The 13417-nt window shown below is 39.8% G+C and overlaps 1 protein-coding gene across 1 annotated transcript in view; it reads left to right on the top strand.

Moving 5' to 3' along the window:
* Positions 1-13417, top strand: part of NEK5 (NIMA related kinase 5) — a 351943-nt gene that overhangs the window by 138647 nt on the left and 199879 nt on the right. Inside the window, exon 7 of the mRNA XM_042781570.1 lies at positions 2846-2900. Within this exon, the coding sequence (XP_042637504.1) occupies positions 2846-2900 (55 nt within the window). The remainder of the gene's footprint in view (positions 1-2845; positions 2901-13417) is intronic.

Here is a 13417-nt window from a genome sequence, read left to right as displayed (position 1 = left end):
TTGTCTCTTTCTGTTCTGTTCTTAACCACACATAAGTTATTCCTCTTGGTTATGTACCATGTAATTCTTTGGCTCTCTTCTGTTTCATTATTTCTTCTGATTGTTCCTCTAACAGATTAGTATTGAAAGATTTGTCTTTAGTTTTACCAATTCCTTCATTGATTCACTTCTAATCCTTTGTGATTCCAATGCATTACCTATTTCTGAAATCTTAGTATTAATCTTCTATATTTCTATTTGCTGTTTTTGTATGGTTTCTAATTTCCCACTTATTTCATCAATTTGTTCTTATATTATTTTCATGAATTTTTCTGGAGTTTTGTTTTTGTTTTCTTTCATCTTATCTGTTTTCCTTGCTCTCCCTGTCAGTCTGTTGAAGAGACCCGAGTATAATTCTTTTTAAATCCTTACTAGGTATTTCCAATACCATTTATTCCTCAGGAAAGTTTTCTGGCTCTGTAATTTGGTCACTTATTTGAGCCACCCTGTCTTGTTTCTTTCTGTGAACTGAGGTTGTGTGTTGTCTCAGAGATATTGTAGTGTTTTTGTATATGTATGTAATTGATAAATGTAAGTTGGTATGTTTTGCCCAGGTTTTCTTGCTTTATTTTGTTTTGGTATATTCAGGCAGGTGGTACAGGTGTGCTGTTCTCTTCACTGCTTTGGCAGGTCTAAGGCACTCACTGCCTGTCTTGGTTGTGGTAGAGTATTGGCGTGTGTGCATTCTCTTTTCTTTGTTCATGTAGAGCAGTTAAGGGCAGGCTGGGTTGGTTTTGGCTGTCATTTGTCATTGATCAAGTAGAGCAAGAACAGGTGGTGGCACTCACCCAGTGGATGGGGCTGCAGGATAGGATCAGCAGGTGTGGCTGGCTAGTGTGGACATTGTTTCTGCACCACCACTCCCAGATAGGACAAAACAACAGCAACAACAACAACAACAACAACCCCTCAAAACCAAACAAACAAAACACAAGGGAATGAAAAACAAAAAGAGAGAGAAAGAGGGAGAAAAAAGAAAGGATAAAGAATGAGATAGAGAAAGAAAAATGAGGGATGAGAAAGAGGGAAAAAAAGAAAGAAGCTGGGCTGGCAGGGGTGTAGGCCCTCTGTTTTGGGTGAGAGCATTATGCCAGCCACAGAGGTAGCAAGGGGTGGGGCACCTTGTTTGGAGTGGCATTCACAGCTGACTGCAGAAGTGGTGAGGGGTGGGATGCCTGGTCTCTGGTGGCACCCTCTGCTGGTGGAGGAGTTGGAAAGCATACACCTCCAAATGTGAAGGTGTTGTGTATACGGTCTCTGACCTGCAAGGGCACACCTCTGACCTGAGGTGGGTCAAGGGTGGTGTGGGAGGGTGTCTCCATCCACTGAGTGGTTAGGACTGGGGGTGGCCACACTTCTGGTCACCAGGATAGTGTAGGGAATAAGGGAGAGATGACACCTTTCTAGTTGTCAGCCACCAGCCTTGGGTGAGTGAAGCCAGTTATCTGCCTCCGTCAGAATACTGCTTGTAATCATTCAAAATGGCCACACTGTGCTGGGGCTAGTTGACAATTGACTACTCCCCATGTCTCCTTGTTAACTGTTTATTGTTCAGTGTCTTCTTACTCGTATCTGATCTATGTCTTTTCTTTTCCTTTAAAGTTCAGGATTCCAGGATTATCATCCTTATCTGTTTGATTTGGTTTCTTAGGTCCTTTTTTGTAGAGGGTCTCAGTAGCATGCCTTCTTAGTCTGCCATCTGGCTGGAAGTGTCCACCACAGGTTTTCAGTGGCTGATTTTTTGTAAGTAGATCACTAGACCTTTCTTCCAAGGTACCTTTGGGTGGACTTGAACAACCAACTTTTTAGTTGGCAGTCATGTATTAACCATTTGCACCATCCAGTGACTCCACAGGATAAAATAAAGTGTGTGTATGTTTTCACTGAGTCTTGGTCTCTGCCCTGACCCCTGTAGGCCTATAAATTCACCACCCTGGCTAGAAAAGATGCTCTGAGGCCAATTGAAGGCAGAGCAGAAAAAAACATTCTGTGTGGTAGGAAATGGTCAGTGAGTTTCTAGAACTAAAATATGTGATATTCAGTTGGCCGTTGTTCCCTAATTACCCTCTATTGCCTTTAAACCTTTAGTATAAGTCAGTTTCCCTTCTCTGTCTCTCTCTCACAGAAGTACTGATAACTAGTGGAGCCATTCACTTCACTATACTGAATGAATCCTTCCTGTTTTGGAGTTTTGACTCATTCTTTGATTTTTCATTATATTTTCTTTGGTCTTTTAGATTTAATTATGCTTTTTGTTCTCTAAAAAAAAAACACTCCTTCATAAGGTAATTGAATATAAATACTTCTAAATACTAAGTCTGTAAAGAGCAAGGCTTGAGTCATATATTGTTAGTACATTTTTCAAAGTTTATTGAATATCAAACATCACTTAATTTAACTTGAGTTTTGCCAGAGATTTGAGTAGAATATACCTTTTAAACCAACCACAGTTTACATTTTGAATCCGAGCATACCTATCTCTAAATTCTGTCTTTGTTCTCCAAATAGTTCAAAATTCTATACATACATATATTTTCTTTGAGCTTCTTAAGCTGAAGTAAATATTGAGTCATCAGATGGTAGCAAAGTTTGTATACATTTTCTCTGCTAGGATTTTGACAAAGTACAAATTATCTTTATCTCTTAACTTAGTAATAATAAGAACTAAAATATATCTGAGAGCATTTTTTAAAATTGGTCAACCTATATAAAATTTTAAAGCTACACAAATGTAATTCACTGTAAAGATAAAAAGTTTTATTAAGACTTGTGGATATTCTTGGCATTTATCTCTTATTTTCTCCAGGGATATTTGGTCTCTTGGATGTGTCTTATACGAGCTCTGCACACTCAAGCATCCTGTAAGTATGTTGATTGTTAGATTAATCTTGAATTATTAAAATAATATATATAAGATTAATTTCTGGGAGAAAAACGTTAAGGTTTGCTTTTATTAGATTGTTAACAATTATTTGCACAAGCTATTAAAATGGAATTATAGAGCTATATGTAATGACATGGAAGATATACAAACTTTATCACAAAATAAAAAAATCTAAGTTGACAAATAGAGTGTGTAGCATATTTCCATTAAAATTAAATTGTGCATATGTTTGAGTTCTCTAATCCTGCTCTGACCGAAAAATCACAGGTGGATGGCTCGACAACAGGGACTTATTGTCTTACAGTTTAGGAGGCTATAAGTCCAAGTTCAAAGTGCCAGCTCTAGAAGCTGGATGGCAGCCCCTCAACCTTGAACTTCAGCTCTGCCTCTTGCTCCTAGCCACTGAAGCTGGAGGCTTCTTTTAACTCAGGCAGCTGCTGCCTGCTGAGGCTGACAAACCCAAGGTCAACAAATAAAACAAGATTACCAAACAGTATGGCAGGCAACCAGTCCAAGTCCAGAGACAGTCCCAAGATCATCAGGCAACATGGCAGGCTGCTGCATGAAGACTTGGCTACATGCAGGGTCCAAGAATGCCCATAAGTTGCAGAGACCTTTCTCAAACCTTCTTCGTATATACTGGAAACAGCTGCTCCAGTAGATTCCACCATGGAGTTGATTACCAGTCACATCATGGTAACTAACTATAACCAGCTGCCCAACTACTCAAAACCAAGCCCAACCAAGTTGGCACAACTTAACCACCACAGCATAACATGGTTCATGAAGACAATGCTCTACATCCTACTTTGATGAGTAGTGAATAGGATCTTAAAAGCTTGCAAGCAGCCATCTAGATGCAACAGTGGGGCTCTCCTCATCCAGAGCAAAGAAGAATGAAGAACACCAAAGAGGCATGGAAATAAATAGTCCAAGGAATTGGTTCACCATGGAAGCCTCAGCCTATATGACTATGAGGCCAAAAGAACTAGATGGTGCCTGGCTACCACTGTCAACCCACTTGGAAGGGGATCTATGTAGGAGACCCTGGTTAGAGTGGGAGAATAATGTGGAACAAAACTGAAAATTATAAAAAAAGGGGGGGGGTACCAGGTTTTCTGGTCAGATAGAGCCTGGTGGAACCCCTGAGACTATGGCCCCTAGCTGTCCTTCAGGTCTGGAATTGAACCCATGCCTGTGGCTTCCAGCCAAACAAAAGACAGGCATATGAGCTGAATGTTTACATTAGGTAGATATATTCCTTGGAGAGATCAATCATGGGAGAATAGAAGGGGTGTGTATGCACAGGGAGGGACAGCTCAGGGGGCAGGAGTGCATGGGAGGTAAGGACACAGGTGGTTATGGGGAGGAAGTAGGAAGAGAGCTGTTGCATTGTGGGAGATTACAGTTAATGTCATGAGACAAAGTATGTGAACTAATGTATGGAAAATGAATTTCTCTTGTAAATTTTCACCCAAATCACAATAAAATTAAAACAAACAAACAGACTTACTGGTCTGACAGACCCTGGTGGAACTCTGGGACTATGTCCCTTAGACCCCTCTCATACCTGGAACTGAACCCACTACCAGAGATCATTTTTCAATTAAAGTGAATGAAGCACCTATATATAATGTGCTCCTTAGAACAACCAACAATATAAGAGCAGAAGGGCAACATTTGCCTAAAAACAAAGTTCAGAAGGCAGAATAGGGCAGGAAAAATGGGCAAGTGAAAATGGGAACACAGGGAAGAAGTGGGAAGAATGCTGTTACATTGAGGGGACTGTAACTAATGTCACAAACAAAATGTATATAAATCGTTGAATGGGAATCTGTTTTGCCAAACCACAAAAAATGTTCAAAAAAATTTGTGTATGAATTATACATATAAAACTGGTTGACAGAAATCAACTGTGTGTATGTATACATATAATCCATACACACGCATGCATGCATTGTTTTGTTGAGGATGTTTGCATCTATATTCATAAGGGATATTTTTCTGTAGTTTCCTCTAATGCTGTCTTTGGTGTTGGTATCAGGACAATACTGGCCTCATAGAATGTTTTGGGAAGTGTTTCCTCTCTTATTTTTTGAAAGCATTTGTGAAGGGTTGGTAGAATTCGCCACTGAAGCTGTTTGGCCTTGGTTTTTTATTTGGGGGAAGTCTTCTTTCATTACAAATTCAGTCTCTTTACTTGTCATTGGTCTGTTAAGATTTTCTATTTCTCCTTGAATCAGTTTCAATAGTTTTTGCCTTTCCAGGAATTCGTCCTTTTTATCTAGGTTATCTAATTTGTTGACATATAATTGTTTATTGTTGTTATGTGCCATCGAGTTGGACCCAACTCATAGCGACCCCTCCATGGGTTTCCGAGGCAGTATCACTACGGAAGTAGATTGCCCCATCTTCCTTCAGAAGAATGGCTGGTGGGTTTGAACTGCCAGCCTTCTGGTTAGCAGGCAAGTGCCTAGGCACTATGCTACCAGAACTCCCTAATTGTTTATAGTATTCTCTTATAATCTTTTTTTATTTCTGTAAGGTCAGTAATAATTTTTCATTCTCCATTTTAGTAATTTGAGCCTTTTCTTTTTTTCTTGATAGGTAAGGTTTGCCAATTTTGTAGATCCTGACAAATAACTAACTTTTGGTTTCTGTTCTCTATTTTATTAATTTCCACTCCAATCTCTATTATTTTTTTCCCTTGCTTGCTTTGGGTTTGGTTTTCTTTTCTTTTGCTAGTTTCTTAAGGTAGAAACTTAGGCTACTGATTAGAGATCATCTTTTTCAATTTAGCTGTTTCAGCCATAAATTCCCTCTAATGCTGCTTTAGCTGTATTCCATAACTTAAGGTATGTTGTATTTTTATTTTCATTCATCTCAATGTATTTTCTTATTTCTAGTGTTATCTCTGACCCACTGGCTTTAGAAGTGTGCTGTTTAATTTTCAGATATTTGTGAATTTCTCAATGTCTTTTTGTTATTAATTCCTAATTTCATTCCATTGTTGTTGGAGAACATGTTTTATATGGTTTTAATCCTTTTAAATGTATTGATGTGTTGATGATCTAATTCATATACACTTAAGAAGAATGTGTCTTTTATTGCTGTTGTGTGGAGTCTTCTACAGATGTGTTAGGTCTATTTGATTTATGTTGTTGCTGTTGTTAGGTGCCATTGAGTCAGCTCCAACTCATAGTGACCTTTTATACAATAGAATGAAACACTGCCTGGTTCTGTACCAACCTCACAATCCTTGCTGTACATGAGCTCATTGTTGCAGCCAATGCTAACAATGTTTCAGGGCTATTCATAGAGTTCCAGTACTATATCAACAGTGTTTCACTGCTATTTATAAGGTTTTCACTGGCTAATTCTTTGGGAAGTGGATGGTCCCTTTCTTCTTCTGAGTCTTAGTCTGGAAGCTCTGCTGAAACCTGTCTACCTTGTCCCTGTCTACCTTATCCTTTTATCATTATAATGATTCTGACAACAATGGAATGAAATTAGGAATTAATAACAAAAAGACATTGAGAAATTCACAAATATCTGAAAATTAAACAGCACACTTCTAAACCCAATGGGTCAGAGGTAACACTAGAAATAAGAAAATACATTGAGATGAATGAAAATAAAAATACAACATACCTTAAGTTATGGGATACAGCTAAAGCAGCATACAGATAAATTAGACAACCTAGATGAAATACCGGTGGCATAGCCTCCAGCCTCACAGAAGCATGCAAGCCACCACAGTACGACAAACTGACAGATGAGTGGTGGGTTTGGCTTATAGGGTTGTTCAAATCTTCTGTTTCCTTGCTGATCTTCTGCCTAGTCTATCCATTATTGAAAACCAAAAACCACACTCACTGCCACCGAGTCGATTCTGATTCGTAGTGATCCCCATTGGGTTTCCAAGGCTGTAAATCTTTATGGAAGCAGACTGACTCATCTTTCTTCCACAGAGCAATTGCTGGGTTCTTACTACCAAGCTTTTGGTTAGCAGCCAAGTGCTCTAACCACTACACTACCAGAGCACCTTTTCATTGTTGATAGTGGGCCAGTATTATTAAACTGTCATTATTAAATAGTTTATGTCTACCTTCAATTCTGTTAGTCTTTGTTTAACGTATTTTCAGACTTTGCTATTATTTCATATGTGTTTATAATGTTATAGCTACTTGATAGATTGATCCTTTTATCATTATAAATGTTCCTCTTTGTCTCTAGTAATAATTTTTCTCTTAAAGACTAGTTTTCTGATATTAGTGTCAAACCGAAAAACCAAACTTACTGCCATCGAGTTGGATCCAATTCATAGCAACCCCTCCTTGGATTTCTGAGGTGGTATCGTTACAGAAGTAGATTGCCCCATCTTCCTTCCAGGATATTAGTGTAGCCACTACAATTCTTTTTTTTTGGTTACTTGTTGCATGATAAGGAGCTCTGATGGTGCAGTGCCTATGGTGTTTGACTGCTAACCAGAGGTTGGTGGTTCAAGCCCACCAGCTGCTCTGCAAAGGGAAGGTGGGGCATTCTACTTCTGCAAAGATTTACTGCCTCAGAAACCCAACGGGGGTCTCAATGAGTTGGAATTGACTTGATGGCAGTGTTTTGTTTTGTTTTGTTTGAGTTTTGGTTGCATGATACACTTTTTCCCATCTTTTATTTCCATCCTATTTGTGCTTTTGAATCTTAATTGTGTCTCTTGTAGTCAGCATATAGTGGATTATTCTGCTAATCTCTGCCTTTTGATTTATACTTAATGTAATTACTGATAAAGTATGATTTATGTCTGCCGTTTTGTTATTTTTTTTTCTGTATATCTTATGTCATTTTTGTTTCTCTGTTACTTCCTTTTTTGGCATTAAATAGATATTTTCTCATGTACTATTTTAATTTCCTTGTCATTGCTTTAATTTTATTGTGTTATTTTCTTCTTGGGTGCCCTGGGGATTACCATCCACATCTTGAAATATAACCACCAGTTTCATTTAATATCGGTTTAATTAATATCAGCTTAATTTCAATAGTGTATAGAAACTTTGATCCTGTGTAGCTCTAGTTCCATTCCCTCCCTACTCCTTGTGCTATTATTATTAATACCTTATATGCCATTCAATATAGATTTATGGTTATGGCTTTATGCAGTCATCATTTAAATCAGGCAAAAAATTACAAACATAAATACATTCATAGTGTCTTATAGTTATCTGTGTAGTTACTTTTGCTAGTGCTTTTTATTTTTTCATGTGGATTTGAGTTACTGTGTGATGGTCTTACATTTCAACCTGAAGGACTCTTCTTAGTATTTCTTGTAGTGCAGGTCTGCTAGTGATGAAGTCTCTCAGTTTTTGTTAATCTGAACAAACAAACAAGCAAACAAATGGAGCCCTGTTAGCACAATGGTTAGGCACCTGGCTGCTAACCAAAAGGTTGTCAGTTTAAATTTACCCAGCCACTCCATGGGAGAAAGATCTGTCAGTCTGCTTCCATAAGTCTTACAGAAAATCCCATGGTGTGGTTTTCCTCTGTCACATTGGGTTGTTATGAGTTGGAATTGACTCTGTGGCACCCACCAACAACAGTATTACATTATTCAGTATACAAAGATTCTTGTTCTATTTGTCATTGGGGGAAAAAAAAAGAGAGAGAGAGAGAGAGAAAGTTGCTGTAAAGTTGATTCTGACATATGGTGAACTCTGTGTGTTACAGAGTAGAACTGTGCTCCTCCAAAGGGTTTTCAATGGCTGTGGTTCTTTTGGAAGTGGATCACCAGGCCTTTTATCTGAGGTACATCTGGGTAGGTTTGAACTACTGGCCTTTAGGTTTGTTGCCAAAGGCTTAACTGCACCACTCGGAGACTCCTTTTGTTAATCTAGGAATGTCTTAATTTTTCTTCATTTTGAAGGGTATTTTTCCTAGATGTAGAATTATTGGCTAACAGTCTTTCTTTCAAGACTTTGAAAAGTTCTTTCAGTGCTTTTTCCTCCAGCATTGACTTCTGGTCTCCATGGATTCTGATAAGAAATCAGCTGTTATTGAGAATCTGTTGTACATGATGAATTGGTTCTCTGAACATACTTAAAATAGTTGATTTAATGTCTTTGTCTAGTAAGTTAAATATCTGAGCTTCCTCAGGGGCAGTTTCTAAGACTTCTCTTTACCAGTGTGTTGGTCATACTTTCTTGCTTATTTGCATATCTCAAAATTTTTTATTTTAAATTGGACATTTAAAATAATACAATGTGGCACCACTAGGAATCAGATCTTGCCCCCTACTGTAGGGCTTGCCATTGTTACTGTTTGCATTTTCAGATGTTTATTTGTTTCATTATTTTTTTGAACTTTTGTCACATGTGGCCACTGATGTCATCAGCAGAAATCTCTGCTGAATAAGCATAATGGTCAGCTAATGATTAGACAGAAGTTTTATTAAATGCCTACAACCCAAAGGTCTCCCAGGTTTTGCTGAGTGACTCTGTATGTTGTGCTAATACATTCAATGCTCAGACTGGCAGCTTAAAACTCTATCTCAGCTTGTTTGCACAAAACCTCAAGGACAGCCAGAGGTGAGAGCTTAAGACCATCTCAGGTCTTTTTTGGGCATGCACACAGTCCTAAAAATGCATATAGCCTTTGAGATTCCCAGTAATATGTCAAAAACATATGGTATGTGGTGCAATGTATTATTTAATTTGGCCCTTCTAGCCATAGTCCTTGTAACTCCCACCAAATGATTGGGTAGAACCATGTAAGTGTGAGGTGCTTGTGGCCCACCAGTGGGATTAGATAGCTTGCTACAAAAGGGGCAAAGAGGCCACATGTTCTGACCACCTCTAACTCCACAAGAGGAAGACAGAAGCACTATCAGTAGCCCAAGGCCTATACTACAAGGCCAGACGTGCTGTCTCCCTCTCCCTCTAGCCCTTCCACCAACCGTTCCTCCCAAAGCACCCACCACCTCTCTCCTTGGTTCCATAATTCACTGCAGTGGCCACACAGAACTCACAGATTATGGATTTATTAGGGAAGCACCAGGCTACAATTCAAGTTCAGAAAAAATGCTTAGTCTCTCTCCCAGCCCACCATCTCTCACAGTCTCTTTCCCAGCAGTGCATGTCCCTAGGTGTCTCTCTCAGCAATGCATGTCTCTTGTGTCTCTTTCCCAGTAGTGTGTGTCTCTCAGGGATGCATCCTTCCCAGCCAGCAGTTAGAGAGAGACTTCTGCCTCTAGGAGGCCTCCTTTTGTGCCTGGCAGAGTGGCCAAACTAACCAATCATAACATCAGAATTCTAAGCACCTGAGAGAGAGCAGGAACCTCCCAGAACATTACTTGGTGTTGCGCCCAACAGAAATACCCCAGGTGGATAACTTTTATAATCAGGAGCTCCTCAGTTGCTCACAGCAAATTCTACCACAGAGTTTACAAAGACTTATGGCTAGAAAAGCCACACTAAGTAATTTACTACACTGTACTTGCTAATAATGTAAATAAGGTGCATGGCACCATTGTGGGGGTGTGACAATGCAAATAAGGTGTATGGAACCCTGTCACGGGGCTTGATCATTTTTGCCATCCCATGAGGCTTAGAATGAGCCATCCTAGAGACAGGAATGGGAGAATCTCACTGTCATCAAGAAAGAAGAGGCAGGAGTGGAGCATGTCCTTTGGACTTGAAATCTCTACACCGAAGCTCTTCAATCCAGGAGACAGAGCTGTGACACTGGAGATGGCTGAGAGATGACAAAAAGCAGTGTCAGAGAAAAATAGCAGCAGAGGCAGCAGAACCAAGAGACTGACACTAGATAAAGCAGTGGGGTTCCTGGTCCATGGAGCAAGATAGCTGAGTGCCTTCAAGTAAGCTTACTGGCAGAGTGAGGTGCATCTAGCCACTTATCTGTGAAGCTAGGTTCAACTGACCCACAGAGCAAAAAAGCTAAGGGCCTTTGGGCAGGAGGCTTGCTGGTGGAGTTGGGTGCCTCTCTAGGCACCTATCAGCAGAGTGAAAATAATTTTAAAACACTTAATTGAGCAAGGCAGAGGCCAAGGGGCCAGAGGGCCAAGAGCCCAGATCAGAGAGAGGCGTGCCCCATGGCATAGCTGAGAAGAGGTCCTGATCAAAGAACTGTATTCCAAGTCATTTCTGATCCTGAATTGTAACCTCTTACTTCTCTAATAAACCCCATAATCATGAGTGTTGTCTGTGATGGATTATCGAATCCAGCAGTGAAGTAGAGAGTGCCATGGGAGAGATAGTTGGCATCAGATTTGATAAAAAGACTGGAAGCTGGAGGCATGTCTGACCACTACCTCACAGGAATCATCCTTGGGCTTTAAATCTTGATTCTCCTCCCCACTTGTTGAAGTAGAGAGGTCAGATGCCACCTCCTTGCCATTTTCACAGGTATTTCTAATCTTCACAACTAACCTGCAAGATATGCATAATTATTATTTTCCATTATTTGTTTTGGATAGTTCTTCAATGGGCATTTTGCATAACTGGTTCTTAATAAGATGTTAAAAGTTCATAATGTTTTTGGATTGGATATTGCTTTGGATCATTGATCATATAACTATTTTTGGTGGAAATGGTTTAGTTTAAAGGACTTATCTTTATATTTTCACTTATTTAGACTTATTATTTGTGATAGTTGGGGTTGTATGTCAACTTGGCTGGACCACGACTCTGAGTGATTTAAGCAATTGTGATGTGGTTATTCATATGATGAGATGTGATGTATATGCTTTGTGGGAAAACGAGAGAACCTTCTGTGGATCTGGATCCTGTTGTGCTGCCTGCAACTGTCTGTGAGCCAACAATCCACCATTCTACCTGGTGATCTTGGATTCATCATCTGCCAAAGTCAATAGCCAGTATGTTGTTATGTGCCCTTGAGTCAGACCCGACTCATAGTGACCCCTTGTTGGGTTTCTGAGGCAGTATCACTACGGAAGTAGATTGCCCCACCTTCCCTCTGAGGAGTGGCTGGTGAGTTTGAACCACCAGCCTTCTGGTTAGCAGTCAAATGCCTTCGGCACTATGCTACCAGAGCTCCCAACAGCCAGTATACTGATTGCCAACCTTGAGCTTTTCAGCCCCTGCAACTGTGTGAATCAGGAAAAGCCTCCAGCTTGATGTTTGATTGGAGCTTGGGACTTGCCAGTCTCTATAATTTTGAGCTCCAGGAATGGATGGAATACCCATTGAGATGTTTCAACAAATAGGTGCCACGCTGGAGGCATTCATTCAGTTATGCAAAGAGATTTGGACCACAGCTACCTGACTAACTGACTGGAAGAGAGCCATATTTGTACTCATTCCAAAGAAAGGTGATCCCACAGAATGTGGAAATTATCAACAATATCATTAATATCACATACAAATAAAATTTTACGGAAGATAATTCAAAAACAGTTTATTCTGGTTACCTAGTGCCACTCTGACGAGAATATACCACAAATGGGATGGCTTGAACAAACAGGAGTTTATTCTCTCACAATTTGGAAGCTTTAAGTCCAAGTTCAAAGTGCTAGGTTCTAAGAACTGGGTGAAAGCCCCTTGATCTTGGGCTTCAGCTTTGCTTCTTGCTCCTGGCCCACTGAAGCTAGAGGCATCTCTTCACTCAGGCAAGCTACTGGCTTCTGAGGCTAACAAGCCCAAGGTTGACAAATAAAATGGCACAGTCCTGATATTACCAAACCACACAGCAGGCCATTAATTCAAGTCTCTTGTAAGTCCCAAGGTCAGTAGAGCATGGCAGGCTGCTGAACAATGACTCAGCTACATGCAGGGTCCAAGCGTGCCCTAAGCTAGAGACCATTCCCAAAGCTGTTTCATATATATGGGAAACAGACCACATACCCAAAGACAGCTACTCAGCTGTCACAGTAGATTCCACCATGAAGTTGATTACCAGTCTCATCATAAGGAATACTACACCCAGCTGCCCAGCCACTCAATTGGGCCTAGCCAAGTTGACACACAACCACCATACAGTTGCAACAGTATATTGACAGAGAGCTTCCAGAAATGCAAGCTGGATTCAGAAGAGGCCATGGAACAAGGGATATCATTGCTGATGGCAGGTGGATCTTAGCTGAGAGCAAAGAATGCCAGATAGATGTTCACTTATTGTTATTGACTATGCAAAAGCCTTTGATTGTGTGTATCATAACAAGTTATGGATAACATTGATAAGAATGAGAATTCCAGAACACTTGATTGTACACATGAGGAACTTGTACATAGATCAGGAGGCTGTTATTCGAACAGAACAGGGGAATATTGCATAGTGCAAAATCAAGCAGGGAGTGTGTCAAGATTGCATCCTTTTACCATACTTATTCAACTTGTATGCTGAGCAAATAATCCGAGAAGCTAGATTATATGAAGAAGAACGTGGCATCAGGATTGGAGGAAGACTCATTAACAACCTGTGATACATAGATGATGCAATTTTTATTTATTTATTTATTTATTTATT

This window comes from Orycteropus afer, unplaced genomic scaffold (assembly GCF_000298275.1).
Source record: "Orycteropus afer afer isolate SDZICR_OR568_19922 unplaced genomic scaffold, OryAfe1.0 scaffold00134, whole genome shotgun sequence".
Taxonomy (NCBI): domain Eukaryota; kingdom Metazoa; phylum Chordata; class Mammalia; order Tubulidentata; family Orycteropodidae; genus Orycteropus; species Orycteropus afer.
Note: the sequence above shows the minus strand (reverse complement) of the source record. Positions and strands in the feature narration are given on the sequence as shown.